The following is a 16427-nucleotide window of genomic DNA, read 5'->3' as shown; positions in this document are numbered from 1 at the left end:
GCTTCTGAAAGCAGTGACGTGAACAGATTATCTCCTTAAAGCACAGGCAAAAGTGACGTGCCCAAAGACTGGGTTGCCACAGCTTGCAGCTCAACACAGCCTGTCGATGTGGGGGATTCTTTGACTCAATACTTTGTTTCATGGGTAGTACAACGCAGATTATTAAACCCCAATAGACAGACACAAAAAGACCACGCATTCAATGAGGGCACATGTAAATCGCACACCTTTATGTGTAAAATGGATACATCGGACATGCCAGAGAAAAGAAAATGAGCTGTACATTATTGATCATCACTCGAAGGAGAATCGACAGTCCAAGGTCCACAGAAATCCATAGACTACACAAACTGTCCAGTAAGGTTGAGAGTTGTGCCCACTCTTTTCTGAGACTGCCTTCAGAACACAAGTGAGCGTTGCTTGGCCAACAGCTCTGACTGGAAGATTAGAATTTAGCTGGCAGTGTCTACTTGCAGTAGTGTTTACAAAGTATTGCAGACATGACAGTTCAGCATGCTCATATGTGCATTTACGCATTTTAGTAGCTCTCCAGTGTTACTTTAAAAAATATATACACAGAGCTTTCCCACCCTTTGCAAAATGCTGGCCCCGTAAATGACAGCACGCTGCACTGCATATACGTTTCTTTCGAGGTAAACAATACACACCAGCTTTCCTATGGTTAATGTGTCTCCTGTGCACTTTTGGTACAGTACAGTATGCACAACGAAGGACACACACACACACATCCATTATATACAGACATTTACTATTTACATGATTTCAACATTCTTATATATAGATTTAAAGTGCCATAGTTCAGATGTGCTCGTCTGTCACCCCCATTGAAGTATGATGATTTCCCAGGTCACCTACAGAAATGAGGCCAACGATGATTTTGAATCAATGTTTTTTAAAAGATAAAAAAAGGGAATTTGCTTCAAAGCCGCACTAGCTGGAATCCAGAGGTTTCGCCAAGCCTTCGTAAACGCGCAGAATGGCCTCGCACACAAACTTGTACTGACTCTGCCGAAAAAACAAGAAAACAAATCATGTCATCACGAGGCCCAGTTTAAAACGATATTACCATTTTCACAAAACATTTAACTACTAAACCATCGCTAATGGACTATTGATCTTTAAATGCCATTTTGAATTGTATTAAAAAACAGTTACCTTGTCAGTTCGTCATATAAATTCACTCTTACCCTGCAGGCACGTTTTATACAGTATGCAGAAGAGTACCTAAATGCCAAAGATTTTATGAATGCCACTTTTAAGTTTGACAAGCACCAATATTACCCAACAGTGACCCAAATGAAACGAGAGTGAAGATCACTGAACTTGGCGATTCATGGCTGCATTAACACTTGTAACTCAAAGGTTCTCAAGTAAAGGGAAGAAAGGCATGAATATTTTCGTTCATTGTTTCACTTGCTACTACTTTCGGGCATAATGAATAAGTTACTTACCTTCTGTACAGTGGTTAATTTGGAAAACAATAAGCGCTGGGGCTTTCATCAGGAGGCAGCTTGCACCAACCCATTTCTCCTGTTAGCCTCCCCTAAAACAGAACCAACCAGTAACCATGAATGTGGGAGAGGATGTGGCGTATTGACCAAAGCTGCAGATTTCGGAGCTGGGGAGCCAGGTTCGAGTCCCAGACGTCATCTCAACAGCCTGTTATTCTGGGCAAATCACTTAATCGCCCCGTAAATTAATGTGTCCTTAACTGGTGCTCATGATAAGTGCTGATGCTGATGATTAGGTGCCGGTGCTGAGCACCGAAAACCACCTGCTCAAAATAAGCACTGCTCTTTCTGATGGATGTTCTAACTGCAGATTCCTCACCTTGTGAAAAATTAGCTAGACACCGCACTTGCGCGCTGACATTAGTTCTGTACACGACTTTCTGCGCCAGGAACGCAGAGCTATGCAAGCCACTGGCCACTGGTGCACAAAACTAGGGCCCTGAAAGGAAATCCTTAACCCTAGAAATCAGTTCGCTGAATGGGGAGGATGGGTGGGGCAGTTAAAGAATCTACAACTAACTAATGTGTCATCTGTAAAAAGCACATTAGTTAAATGTTCCTTACTTTAGAATAGATACCCCAGCAATACCAACCCTGGTGGTGGGTCTGCAAACCAAGATCACACCACAAAGTCCTAGAGAACAGAACGGCCAAAGAAGCAGTCTCTCCAGACTTGGCTGCCCAGACAGTAGTGTTTCGTAAACGTGTGCAGTGATGCCCACATAGCTGCCTCACAGATGTCATGTAGAGGAACTCCTCTTCCCAGGGCAGTAGAGGCTGCCCTCGCCCTGGTGGAATGGGCGTGTAGCCCCACTAGAGGCTCCTACTTAGCCAGAAATAGTATGCCTTAATACACAAAACAACCCATTGAGGAATGGTTTGCTTGTGTACGGCTGACTTTTCTTGGCACACACGTAGCCAACAAAGAGTTGGTCATCAATCCGGAACTGTTTTGTGCGATCCAGATAGAAAAACAGCGCAGGTTTTGGGTCCAGACAGTGGAGCCTCTCTTCTTCTTTCAAAGAATGCAAAGGCGGAAAGAAGGTGGGCAAAGTGATGGTCTGCCCGATGTGAAAGGCAGTGACAACCTTAGGAGGGAAGGATGGACGGGTCCTGAAAACCACCTTGTCCTGATAGACAGACAGGAAAGGAGGTTTGGAGGAAAGAGACTGGAGCTCACTCACTCTTCTGGAAGATGTGATAGCCACCAGGAATGCAGTCTTAAATTAAGAGTCTCAAAGGACAGCTGTGAAGCTTCTCAAAGCGAGCGCACATTAAATATGTTAAAACGAGATTCAAGTCCTACTGAGACATAACGAAGGGAAGAGGAGGAAAGAGATGAGTTATGCCTTTCAAGAAACGATTAACAACCAGGTACTTGAAAAGGAAGGCTGATCAGGAAGCTGAAGGAAGGCAGAGATGGCCGAAAGATAGCCTTTGATAGTGCCAAGAGCAGAGCACGGCTGGGTTAAAGAAAGAAGGAACAAGAGAACTTCAGAAAGATGGGCAGAAAGGGGATCAACAGACTTCGCTGTGCAACATGCAACAAACTTGTTCCAAAGGCAGGCAAATACCGTCTTAGTGGAGGGACACCTGGATGCCAGGATTACATTGCAAATTTCGGGAGGCAGGTCAAAAGACGTCAACTGCCGCTGCTCAATCTCCACACAAAGAGGTGGAGGCTGGACGAGTTCGGGTGTAGGACCATCCCGTGCTGCTGCGACAGAAGATCCTCCCGAAGAGGCAGTCTGATTAGAGGATCGATGGCCATGTTGAGCAGCTCGGGATGCCAGACTCATCGTGCCCAATCTGGGCCACAAAAATGACTTGGGCCCGGTCGCGCCTGATCTTCGTCAGCACTTTAGGCAGAAGTGGTATAGTCGGAAAGGCTTACAACAGACCGCAACTCCACTCGCCACAAAAAGCGTCGCCTATCGAGTGCCGCCTTGGAAATTCCAACGCGCAGAATTGCTGACATTGCGCATTCTCTTCAGTGGCGAATAGATCTAACCAAGGCTCGCCCCACTGTTGAAAGAGACCTTGCACTACCTCCGAGTGAAGAAGCCATTCGTGATCCATCATGCACCTGCGGCTGAGTTCATCTGCTCTGGCGTTCAGGGAACCTGCCAGGTGTTGAATCACCAAGAATTTGCCCTGATGCTCCAGCCATGTCCAGAGACGGAGGGCCACCTGACATAGTGTGCACTACCCCATCCCGCCCTTTTTGTTGCAGTACCACATGGCGGTGGTGTTGTCCGTGAACACCTGCACTACTCGTCCCCATACAGAGGAAGGAATGCTTTTAGTGCACAATGAATCACCCTAAGCTCCAGAAGGTTGATGTGGAGCCCGGACTCCGCCGGAGACCAGGATCTCCGACTCTCCCATGGGGTCGCTCCATCCCAGAAGGGACACCTCTGTCACCACTGTGTGGTCTGGTTGGGGAAGGGAGAGGGCGAGGGTTCTGCCGCTGAGCAATCCTGGTTCGTGAGCCACCACTACAATTGATGTGCCGTGCCCTCGGAGATCTGGACACAATTGGACACATTGCCCTGATGCTGCACCCACTGGAACTTCAGGTCCCACTGCAGTGCCCGCATATGCGACCTGGCATTATCGACCAGCAGTATGCAGGAGGCCATGAGGTCCAGCAGCCTCAGGGTCATCCTGACCAAAACCTGGGATAGAGGCTGAAAGATCAGAATCATAGCCTGAATATCCCAGAGTCGCTGTTCAGGAGGATAGACCCAAAGCTGCGTCGTGTCCAGAACCGCTCCGATGAAGAGTAGTGTCTGAGAGGGAATCAGGTGTGACTTAGGCACATTGATGGAAAACCCCAGCAAATGCAGGAGGTCTGCCGTAGTCTGGAAGTGGGAGATAACTGCCTGGGGTGAGCCCGCCTTCAACAGCCAGTCGTCGAGATAGGGGAAGACTGAAACCCTTGATCTGAGCAGATGGGCTGCGACCACCGCCATCACTTTCCCGAACACCTGAGGGGCCCTGGTAGTGCCAAAGGGGAGCACAGTAAATTGAAAATGCTCGTGGCATACCGTGAACCATTGGTAACGCCGGTGGGCCGGCAGTACGGGGATGTGAAAATTAGCGTCCTGCAAGCCCAAAGCTACCATCCAGTCTTCCGGGTCGAGGGCAGACAAGACCTGAGCAAGCGTCAACATCTTGAACTTCTCCTTTCGGAGGAGGCGGGTGATGTCCCTGAGATCCTAAATAGGACGCAGGCCCATATCCTTTTTGGGGACCAGAAAGTAGTGGGAATAACAACCACAACCTACTTCTGGGACAGGAACAGGCTCCATGGCTCCCTTGGGCAATAGAACCGTAACTTCCTGTTGGAGAAGGACCAGATAATCCTCCGATATGCAGTGGGATTGTGGTGGCATGGCTGGAGGGGTAGCCTCGAAGGGGAGGGAGTAGCCCCATTCGGACTATCTGCACTCGCCTGTTTACATACCTTTTGTTCCACAGCGCGGGGCCTCGTATACCTGAGCACGGTCCAGGTGAGGTGAGGTCCAGTCCCCTGTCACTTTGGGTGAGCAATCAATTTGAAATATTTTGTAATTTATGTATGAGATAGTGTGAGCTTTTGTGTTGGCGAAGCGGTGAACGCCAAATATTTAGGTGAGTAACAGTTATGTAGCTCCCCTTAGATCACGTTGAGTACCTTGGTGACCAGGAGGTTGTGTACATATATGTAGGTACAGGTTGTATCGTTCCTACTTTCACTTGCTATTTTGAGTTCCTTTTTCACTGATTAATTTAAAGTGAAATGTTTGTCTTGCTTTATTTTGCACAGATTTGACACAGTAGCAACACATTAGAGCAGTGGCCCTGATGAAAGCCAAGGGACGTTTAGCCCACTAGGCAGAAACATGTCGGCCTTACTAGTGACAGTTATTCTTTCCATACTGTCTTTTGCACTGTTCCTGTTGTTTTAGTTAGAGGATGTGCCTTGTTTCCAATAAATAGTAGTTTTGACACATCACCCTATTTTAGATTCACCACGTATATGTTATGTTGCACTGTTTTTTCACCACTTTCAACCATTACTAACTGCCCAACAGCTGATGGCTCACACCACACTGTGGACCTGATCCATTACTAACATCGTACTGTGAGGCATGGGGTCTAGATGATCTAAAGACCGCCCTGGTCACAGTGTGGACGACCAAATGATATGACGGATCACTTGGTTTGTTTGATGGTTATCCACAACAAGTTGTTCTGGATTTTGTTGACCAGTCCGTGGTTACACTTGCCTCTCACACATGTGGCTCACACTTTGTTACCCTGTTTAGTGGCAATTATAGCATTCACTGACATAGTGTACTTCATGCCAGTGTGGCCAATTCATTTGGCCTTCAGACCTTACTAGTTTTGTTTTGTTTTCTAACGCAATGGTAGCTGCCTTGGCTCTGGTCGACTGAACCTTCAGACCTTCCTGGGGCTGCATCTTAGACGGGGTGGGCGGAATGTTACATTCTGCCCGCAGTATTGGCTGAATTCGGCGACTGCACATTCAGGAAAAAGTCCGCCAATCGCCAGGTGGCGGATGTTTATCCCACAAGGCTCCAGAAATTAGAGCGCAATTTGTTGTCTCCTAACAGCATTTTCCAATGTGAGCAGTCGCGGTCAGAGGGCAGCTTCTCAAGTAGATTTGCTGCCGCTCCAGTTCATTTTCAACTCAAGTTGCAACAAAATCAACTAGAAGCTCCGTAAGCTCTTTCTCACTGCATGTTGCCATTTGCGCTGATTTTGCAGTGCTTATCGCACTACTTGGCATAATTAGCAGCACAAAATAAATATTTCCGCCCGTTGGCGTAACTCTGTGGATCTCACTGAGTTTTTATGTAACTCTACGGAATTCCACGGAGTGAAACAGTGCAAGTTCCGCCCAACCTTACTTCATAGCAAATGCAAAGCAGATTTTTAAACAGAGGACTATCAAAATTGGTACGGCACTGCCATACCCTTATCTGCCCCAGTGAAACCCCATAAAGAGCTGATCGTCCACCCAATGGTCCTTGGTATGGTTGATGTAAAAGCGCTAAGTTGTTTTGGGGTTCACATGATGGAGCTTCTCTTTCTTTTCCAGGGGTTGAGGTGGAGCATAGAATACTGGAAGGGTGATAATTTGTCTGACAAGAGCATCACAACATTCTGCAAAAATGCTGCCCTAGTCAAGAACACCAGTTTGTCTGGGAAAACAGTAGTGTATGGCACATGTAAATTGTGCAGGCTGCAGTGCAGGACCCGACCCTGCTGCTGTGGCAGACTATCTTTCCAAAGCAGCCGCCAAATTAGAGGACTGATGTTCATGTCCATAAGTTCTAGATAATTCTAGGTCAAGCTGATTACCTCCGCCAGCTTTTGCAAGCGCGGGACTCAGCTGGTTACCCAAGTTCAATGCAAGCTATTGACATTCAGTCGCCTTTCTAATTCATTACCGGATCGTCAGGGGACTGTCTGGGTCTAAAGTTAACTCTTGTATGTATCCCCGTGCTTAAGCAGAACCAACCAGTGCGTGTAAAGAGGCCTAGGGAGATGAACTGCGGCGTATTAATAGCCGTTCCACACCCCTTTGAGGTCACAAAATAATACGGGAAAGCAGCCGAGCCGACGTTTCTCGTCAGTCCCAGATGGAGAAGAGTCAGGGAGGGGTCAAAGTGGAACACATGTACTTTTATAAAAAGTGGTGTGATACGTCGAGTTGTTGCCCATGAGTGTGTTGTGTGATTTAGCTGCTCTTTTGCTACTTTGCAAATTTTTTCTTCATAAGATCAATTTTTAATCACTTTCTTAATTTGTTAAACAACCTTCAGATAAAATACCTGTGTACCTCATCACTGCCTCTTTATTGACCCCGCGGTGTTCACCTGTTAGAGCGAACCCGCTGTGCCCTGGGGTCATCGCTCTAGCCTCCTTCCTCTCTTGGCATAAAAATCAACAATTTAACAGTAACAAGACAGAAATTCTACACTGCACAGTTGGGAAAGCCCTCTCCCACTTTCTTCTAGGCTCTGGCCTATCCCCACGGATGTGCCACTGACACCTTCAGAGTTGGTGCGAAACCTGGGAGTTAGCTTTGATAATAAGCTGAGTTTAGAAACTCATGTGAACAAAACAGTTGGGAGATGCTTCTCCTTGATAATGCTTCAGAAGGTTCTTCCACTGCTACCTACACAGGCTAGAGCACTGGTAGTAAGGAGTCTCATCTTAAAGTGACTGGATTACTGCAACTCCTTGTTGCTGGAGTCCCCAACATTTTTGATCGGGAGACTACAGAGGATCCAGATAATGGCAGCCAAGTTAGCTCTAATGAAACCAAGGTGCTTTTCAGCCTCTCAGGCTCTTTCAGAGCTTCATTGGCTCCCTGTCCTACAGAGGATACAATTCAAGTCACTCTGTATTGTTTTTAAGGCCCTGCATGGACTTGGGCCTTTACCATTGCAGAATAAATTTGAATGGTATGGCCCATATCGTAATCTTCGCTCCTCCTCAGTTAAACTGGTGAGAGCACCCAGATTTAGGAAAATAAAATCTGGAGGAAGGGCTTTTATAGTGTCACAGCGGCACGGCTCTGGAATCAACTCCCTAACGATCTCGGACAGATGGAAAAACTGATGCAGTGCAGGAAGAAATTAAAGACCTGGCTCTTCCCTAGAGCATAGCTTCAGTCTTCTCATCCAGATTGGAATACTATCCTCTTACTGCACTTGGGCTTGGTAAACTATACGTATTTCAGCGCCAGAATACCCGTAGGGTCACAGTGCGATTTAGAAGTCTTGCTAACAATAACAATAACAATAATACACTCCACTGGTCCAATCTAAAGCCTCTAGAATGACTTGGATTCAGTGGTTAATGATTTACTTTAAAAGGTGGGACAGAAGAATTGGCAGAAGGAAGGCATACCAACATTGGCGGCCTGTACTATTAGCAGGGAGGGGGCGGTCAGGGCACAAGCTCGCACAAACACTCACTCACACTTGAGCACACACACATGCACACACACACACATCCATTCACAACTCTCCCACATATTCAAGCATGCATCAAACATAAAATCATACCTACATGCGCAGCTCTGCCTTGGAGATCTAAGGAGGGTTGAGACTGCTGACATTGCTCATTGGGAGAAGGCAATAGTCCCAAGCTTTAGGGGTCCCAGGAAGGTTGGGACTACTGCCTTCCCTCATTGGCTGACCTTAGATCAGCCAATGAGGGAAGGAGGCAGTTCATTACTCATCACAAACTGGGATGGGGTCAGCGAGACTGCTGACCGCATCCCACCCCACTCTGTGATGGATGTGCTCAGGTCCGAGGCAATAGGTGGTGCTCCCCCTCGTCATGAGGCATTGGGGTGCTTTGCCAGGCTGCAAATATCACGCCCACAGGAGCTGCGACTTCTTCAGCTAGGCAAAGTTCAGCTCAGGCAGCCAGGATTGTGAGCATTCAGTGCAGGTCTACCTCCTGGCTACCTGACCTGGAAAAAAGTGTGTCATGCTGACCATTGCTCAGCCTAACAGACATTCTTTATGCTGGTCAAAAGTTGAAAGGGCGTGGCACTTCAGCGCATTAGGGTGGGCAGTGGCTGCATACAAGAGTCCAATGCTCCACTCTCTGTGGCATGCGCCTGCAAGAAAGAGCCTTCTTGGGGATTTAGCCAGGGTTCTCCCTATTACTGGGAGATGCCCTGCACCATCTCTGGGAGTAGCTGCCATTCCGTGATCCTGGCACAGAACCCAGGATCCCTCTCCAACCTATTTGCTGCAGTGTCTCATAGCTGTTTTAGTGCCTGTGACAACCTGAATCAGCCTCACTTTGATGAATGGCAGGAAGGCTGTGAATCCCAAGCGAATGGCCTGCAACTCAAAGTTGATGTGGAGGCGAGTCTTCACCAGAGACCAGTTTCCTCTAATCTCTACCTCTCTCAGATGACCTTTTCAGATCCTATCACCACTGTCTGTTTTGCTGGGGTAGGCAGAGGGGTCTGCTGCTGTTCCAATTATGGTTGTCAGCCAACAAAGCAACTTTTTTGCAGTCTCATCCGAAACGTTGATGGAATCTGACAAGGTGGTGCTGAGCAAACTGAGACTTCAGATTGCACTGCAGAGCCTGCATGTGCCGTCTTGCATTGTCATGACACCAGATGGCATAGGATGGCAGGATACAGAAGGCCAGGATGTCTCAGAGCCAATTTCACTGAGACCAAGGACCAAGATTGAAACATCAGGACCATAGCCCTAATTGTCCTGGACTCACTGAACTGGAGGGAAGTATTGGATGCTTTAATAAATTGGAGCTTCTATAAAGGAGTCATGTGTGACATTGGCAGGTTGATCGCGAACCCCAAAGATGTTAATAGGTGTGCCATCTTCTGTTGGTGATCTATGGTCGCCTGTGGCAAGTATGCCTTCAACAGCCAGTTGTCGAGGTAGGGGAAAGATTGAGAACCCCAACCTCGTAAGGTGTGCTGCAACCATAACCATCACTTTAACACCCAAGAGGCACTGATCAGGTCAAAGGGGAGTGTGGAGAAATGAAAGAGCTCTTGGCCCACCTTGAACTACAGGTAACACTTGTGGGACTGCAGAACGGGAAAATGAAAACATGTGTCCAGCATATCCAGGGCTACTATCCAGTCTTCTGGATCTAGAACATATAGAACCTGGGCCAATGTGAGCATCTTGAAATTGCTCTTTTTCAGGAAGAAATTAAGAGGGCGAAGGCATCTATCCTTTTTCATCAGCAAGAAATAACAAGAGTAGCATCGAGTTGCTATTTCCGATGGCTCCTTTGTCCAAAAGAGCCTCCTACTTTAAAATGGACAAATGATTCTCCGACAGACGATCTTATGAGGTTGGAATCTTTGGCAGTTCTGTAAGAAAGGGACGGGCATAACCTTGTGGAACTATTTGAAGCATTCATATGTTGATGAGATGCTCTGCCACCAATTGAGGAAATACCTTATCCTGCCTCCATCAGGGTGCTGATGTGCCGCAAATGGCAAAAACTAAAATGCTTTGGTGGTGGTAACAGAAGTGGAGGGGGCACAGCATGCACTACACCTTGGAGCATGGATACTGTTAGCTGGATTTCCGACTTCAGCCTCAAAAAAACTGGGCGGTCTGATGCAGTGTTATGTTATGTTATTATAACTTCTAAAGGACACTTTTACCCTAAGGTGTCCTGGCGCTGAGCACTTGCCTAAATGGTTAATGCTGAGTGAGTGGCTATATCGTAAATAACCAGGTTTTCAGCCCTTTCCTGAAGGAGAGGAGGTTGGTTGCATTTCTGAGGTGGAATGGTGGTTTGTTCCAAGCTTTTGCAGCACATGTAATGAAGTTCCTGCCACCCCAGCTAGCTTTTCGTAATGAGGGAACTGTCACTTGTTTTGCGGTCATAGAGTTCAGGGTTCTACTGGGCACGTACCATTGAAGACTGTTATCTTAAGTAGTCCGGGCCTTCTCCCTTTCGAGCCTTGTTAACCGTACAAAGGGCTTTAAATTGCACCTGATGTTTAACTGGGAGCCAATGAAGAAGTTTTAATTCCTTCTTGACCGAGACAAACCTAAGTATACCCGTCAACAGCCTGGCCGCTGCATTTTGCACTATTTGAAGTCTGTTTATATGTCTCTTTTGGATGCTCAAGTAGGGACGGTTAAAGTAATCCGGCAGTGACATAATTAGTGCTGTGACAGCGGTCCTAAGAATGTCTTCCGGAACAAGGAACTTTATTTTCCTCAGGATTCTGAAGAGAAAGAACATGTAGAGACAACTCCACATATCTGATCACCGAAAGTGAGACAGGTATCCACAATGACCCCCAAATTCTTCACTTTCTTAGTTAGTTCCTGGAGAGTTCCCAATTCTTCCGGCCACCAGTCAGTACACCAGAGGTTTAAGTTATAGCCAAACATAATAACCTCTATTTTTCCAGAGTTAAGTTTCAGGCAATTTGATGACATCCAGCAAGAGATGGCTTTCATGCAGTCACAACATCTTGATCCTGAATCAGCTTCTTGGCCACACTGGAGTGATAGCACTATTTGCATGTCATCCGCATAAGATGTCAATTGGAACCCGAATGATCTTATCCGGGCCGCCAATGGGGACGCGTACACATTAAAAAGTGTGGGACTAAGGGAGGACCCGTGTGGTACCCCACAGGGAAGGGAGAAAGGCTTTGACCCAACTTTATCCAAATCAACCATTTGAGATCTGTCGGTAAGAAAGGATTTCAAGAGGTTCCAGGCCGTGCCTTTTACCCCACCTTCAGATAAACGGTCCATCAGAACCTTATGATGAAACGTATCGAAGGCTGCTGAGAGATCCAACATGATCAATATCGCAGCGCCTTCCTGGTCCAAAGCCTCTCTTACCTCCTCTGTGGATTTAATCAAGGCCAGCTCTGTAGCCATATTGTGTTGGATCCAGTATATTGTTAATCTGAAGGAATAGACTGAGTTGAGCATTCAAGGTTTTCTCAATCATTTCTGCTGGTAGGGGAAGGCACAAAATAGGTCTATAACTATTCAGATCCCTAGAATCGAGATATGATTTTTTAGGCAGGGGGAGAATAGATGCCATTTTCCATTTGTTTGGAAACTGACCAGAGTTGCGAATAGTATTGAACAGGGGAGTAAGGGCTGTCCCAATAATCTCAGGGGTTTGTTTAATCATGGACGCAGGCCAACGATCCAAAGGGAATCCAGAACGAATCAGTATCAAAAGTGTAATTGAGTCCTGTGTCAGTAATGGTGTGAAGCTATCTAGTGTCAATGTTATTTTGGGTCCAGAGGGCCCCGCCCTGGCTAATGCCTCGCCATCCTCTTTCTGTTTATACAAAAATGAAGAAAAGATAGCTTCAAACTTTTGCTGAATAAAGGAGGCGAGACTTTCACATAATTGGGGATTGCTCCGTATTTTAGGTGTATTGGGGGCAGTAAGTTTGATTAGTGTTCTGAAAAGTTCTTTAGAGGAGGATTTTGCCTGACTAATCTGCTCCGCAAAAAAACATCCTTTTAGTGTCAAGGAGCAGTTTTTTTTTAAAGAGTAAGACTTTATTTATACGCATCTTTATCAATACTATTGTACCATCTTCTCCAAACTCGCTCTAGCTGTGTACAGGTGAGTTTTTGCTTTTGTAAATCCTCTGAATACTAGGGGGCTGATGGATGGACCCGCTTGGGAGTCCACAATTTTATCGGAACAAATTTGCTACATGCGGCATCTACCCATTCAGTGTAACTTTCAAAGGAAGAATCTGGGCTGTTGCTTTAAGTAAGTTTCCTAGCTATAGGCTAGTGATGTATTTCCAAGCCCTTGTAACTACCTCTTCCTTGGGCTCTGATTTGCATTGAAAGATAGGTTGGCCGTGACAGTCCGAATAGAATGGCAGAGCGATCTGTCCAAGGAAGGGACAGCACCTTTATGTGGGTCAGATTCGAGTTATTGGAATAAATCGCATCTAGGGTATGTCCTGCTATATGGGTAAGCCCCTCTACCAGCTGCTTAAGGTCCCTACCACCCATCACTTGATGTAAGTTTGTGGTATCGGAGTCATTGTAATCCTCAAGATGAAAATTAAAATCCCCCATAACTGTAAAAGAGTTAGAGCTTAGTCTCTCCTCTAGAAGCGACCCAATGGACTCTACAAAAACACCTCTAGGACCCGGGGGACGGTAAAGTAGTATCTCCTTGTAAGTATCATGGCAGGAAGTACGGACATTCAGCGACAGTGCTTCACAAGCCAGATTAGAGGCTGTGAGAAAAGAAGGCTCCAGGGCGTTGTGGTATATGACTGCCAGTCCTCCACCCCTCCCATTAGGTCTATCTTGGGTATAACAGAGAAAGCTTGGTGGTGTGGCTTTAACTAAGTTGGATCCTGAGGCTTTATCAAACCAGGTCTCTGTTATGAAGGCCAGTTTAATGTTATGTTCCTCCATAAACAATGCACATTCCGTGCTATGCTTTATCAACAACCTTGTATTTAGAAGTAAGCATTTAAGGGAGGGCAAGGTTTACTATCTTTTTTGTCCCTCCTTTCTTACTTATAGGGCGGCTAATGGAGTGATACATAATAGGGGGAAGAATCAGATCGCACTTTGGACACGTACCTGCCCGAACTTTAGGAATAGCTCTACATTAGATCCTTGGGCAGAGCTCATTCCCTCCTACAGGATTCAGCGCCATGAGATAGTCTCTAGAGTAAGTCAGAACATCTGATCCCAGAGAGCCAGGGGGACAATTCCTGAGCCCGGTCCAAGCGCGGACTGGCGCAGACGGGCTTGCCTTTGGCGCGTCCGATGCGCTCATCCGCTGCGTGGTCACGTCCACGTGTCTATTTGTAGGTGGAGGAAAAACATCTAGCACGCTAACCTTGCGATGGCTGCCCCGCTCCCTGCCCCCAATTCCCTCCAGAATGGCGCAATCCCCAGCGAGCTGCACCAGCAAAGTAAAGTGCCCCCTGCAATTCCAAAAATCATAAAAACGTTGTAAAAAGCAGAGATATGAGCAGCATGAGATGTTTGATAAAACGGATAAAATTATAATATAAGACAGTCCTGGCGAGCTTTGAACACAGCTCTAACAGACCAGGAAGGCAACGCTGCGCGGTCGCGTCAGCGTGCCTATTTGTAGGTGGCGGCAAAACAACTAGCACGCCAACCTTGTGATGGCTGCTCCGCTTCCTGCCTTCAATTACTTTCGGAACAGAGCAATCCCCAGCGAGCAACACAGCAAAGTGAAGTGCCCGTGCAATTCCAACAATCATAAAAACTTTGTAAAAAGCAGAGATATGAGCAGCATGAGATATTTGATAAAAACGGATCAAATTGGACAGTCCTGGCGAGCTTTGAACACAGCTCTAACAGACCAGGAAGGCCTTGGCAATGTCTTTGCACCTTGCCCCTTCCGAAGCCACAAAAGGACACAAAAGTTGGGGATATTGCTGTATGTGTGAAGAAAGGTTGAGCAAGCATGCTGTGGCCCTGCTTTTCTTTAAACATTCCAGGGCAAGCCTCCCTTATCTCTAAAGAGACGAGTGCTACAGTATATCCCTTAATTGTGCTTCAACATCACCCGAAAAGACTGTGCATCTCATCCATGTGTGGCATCAAAGCACCACACTGGTACTGACTGCCCGACCCAAACAGTCAGTGATGTTCACCTTAGGAAGGGTGATATACTTCACCTTAGAAAGGGTGATATATTTCACTGCATTGTGACCATCTTGAATGATTTCTGCAAGGTTTCCACATTATTCTTTGGGGCTCTCAGCAAGACCTTGCTGAACATATCTCCCATTGCATGCAAGTATCGTCCAAGGAACCAAGTGGCAATTACAGAGCAGAGAGTGAGACTAGCTGAAGAGAACATCCTGTTCTTGAATGCCTCCATAGATTTTGATTCCCTATTGGGAGGAGTAGTAGGGAATGTGTTAAGGTTGAGCCTACCCATGGACGCCTGGACCACCATGTTTTTAGGTGTAGTGTGTTGTATGAGGAAAGAGGATCATCAGGGTCAGGTCTGTGCCTTCTGGCAACCTGTCTCTTGACTGGTAGGCAAGGGCAAGGTTTGGCCCAAGTGCCCATCATTGTGTCCATCAGGTCTTCATAAAAAGGCGGGAGTAGTTCTGTAAAACTCTGTTCAAATGGCAGAACTTCCATCAAGATATTCGTTTTTATTGCAACAGACTTTAATCATCATAGCAAAAGAAGCAGATTCCTCTGTGTTTGTAGCTGGTATCCTGAAGGTCCCTAAAAGGGCTGTCCTTATCATAACAATGGGATGTATCGTCCCTGTCATAGCCATCACAAGGTTGACTGTGTTCTAAGCCTGATGCTAAAGGAATTTGAAGTGTTTTAGGTAAAGGCAGAGTTCTATTTGAGTCAGAATGAGGTTGGACCGCCTGCACCAAAGGTTGAGTCAGGGGTGACTTTGGTTGAGGTTATGTTGGGCTCACTTCCGAGACCGATAAGACATTAGCTTTTTCCTTTAACGTCGGTATTGACAAGTGAGGAACTGGTGAGGATCGTGGAGCGGGTAGAAGTCCGGTTGGGCATCAACCCCAGAATCTGGGGCGGATCCCGTTGGGGAGTAAAGAGGTGCAGATGGCATCAAGAATAGTTCCGCCAATGGTACCCTATCTGTAGGCCTCCTTGGATTCTTGGAGCCCTAATGGCGCTCAGAAGGAACTTAAAGAGCACCAAACATATTTAACATGGCTTTCTTGAAAGGTTTGACTTGTTGCAGCATTACCGATAGATCTGAGAATTCATATTGCATCAGTATGAGCTGTGAGATCAATTACTTGGAAGGAGACCAGTGCAGAAATAGGGAGGCACCCTGACGTCTTCGTAACTTCTCCTGACAAGAGTGGTGGGACAACAGGGAGTCATGCTTCAACGTCTTGTGTTTCTTTTTTGATCTGGACTTACCTGACAACTTGGTGTACGAAGAGGGCCTTTCACAATAACTACCCCGAGAATGGGAATGGGTCTGCGTCTTCAACTTCAGCCAAGACTGGCCTTGTGAGCCTTCTGACAGTTTTCTGCAACGCAGAGTTTGGCTTCACAGTCCTGGATCACCTTGAGATTTATCCAGGTGCAGTTCCCATTAGACTTGGGATTGTCTGAAAACCTGAGGCACAAGTGATACAATTGATGGAGATCTGTCACAGATATCTGCTTTTGACTTTCTATACAAGGTTTAAATACTGCAGTCTTGGGAGGGGACATAATCCCTTGCATACTGAGAGAATTTTTATTAAGCCAAAAACTTGTCAACAGGAGGAAAAACAGTTGGGGGAGGGAGCTCCGGATCCCCATATGAAGATGTGGAAAGAAACGGACATTCGTGCGCAGGTCTGGGATG

General features: G+C 46.6%; 1 protein-coding gene across 8 annotated transcripts in view; it reads right to left on the bottom strand.

Annotated features, from left to right (window-relative positions):
• Positions 1-205: 205 nt before the first annotated feature.
• The window catches only part of PTPN3 (protein tyrosine phosphatase non-receptor type 3), a 1864164-nt gene continuing 1847942 nt past the window's right edge, over positions 206-16427 (bottom strand). For all 8 annotated transcript variants that reach the window (XM_086965368.1, XM_086965363.1, XM_086965366.1 and 5 more), the window contains one exon: positions 206-1026. In XM_086965368.1, coding sequence (XP_086821494.1) covers positions 952-1026 — 75 coding nt within the window. In that variant the 3' untranslated portion in view covers positions 206-951. The remainder of the gene's footprint in view (positions 1027-16427) is intronic.

The sequence above is a fragment of the Lissotriton vulgaris genome, chromosome 4_1 (assembly GCF_964263255.1).
Source record: "Lissotriton vulgaris chromosome 4_1, aLisVul1.2, whole genome shotgun sequence".
In the NCBI taxonomy this organism is placed as follows: domain Eukaryota; kingdom Metazoa; phylum Chordata; class Amphibia; order Caudata; family Salamandridae; genus Lissotriton; species Lissotriton vulgaris.
The sequence above is the reverse complement of the archived record's forward strand: the minus strand, read 5'-3'. Positions and strand labels throughout refer to the sequence as shown.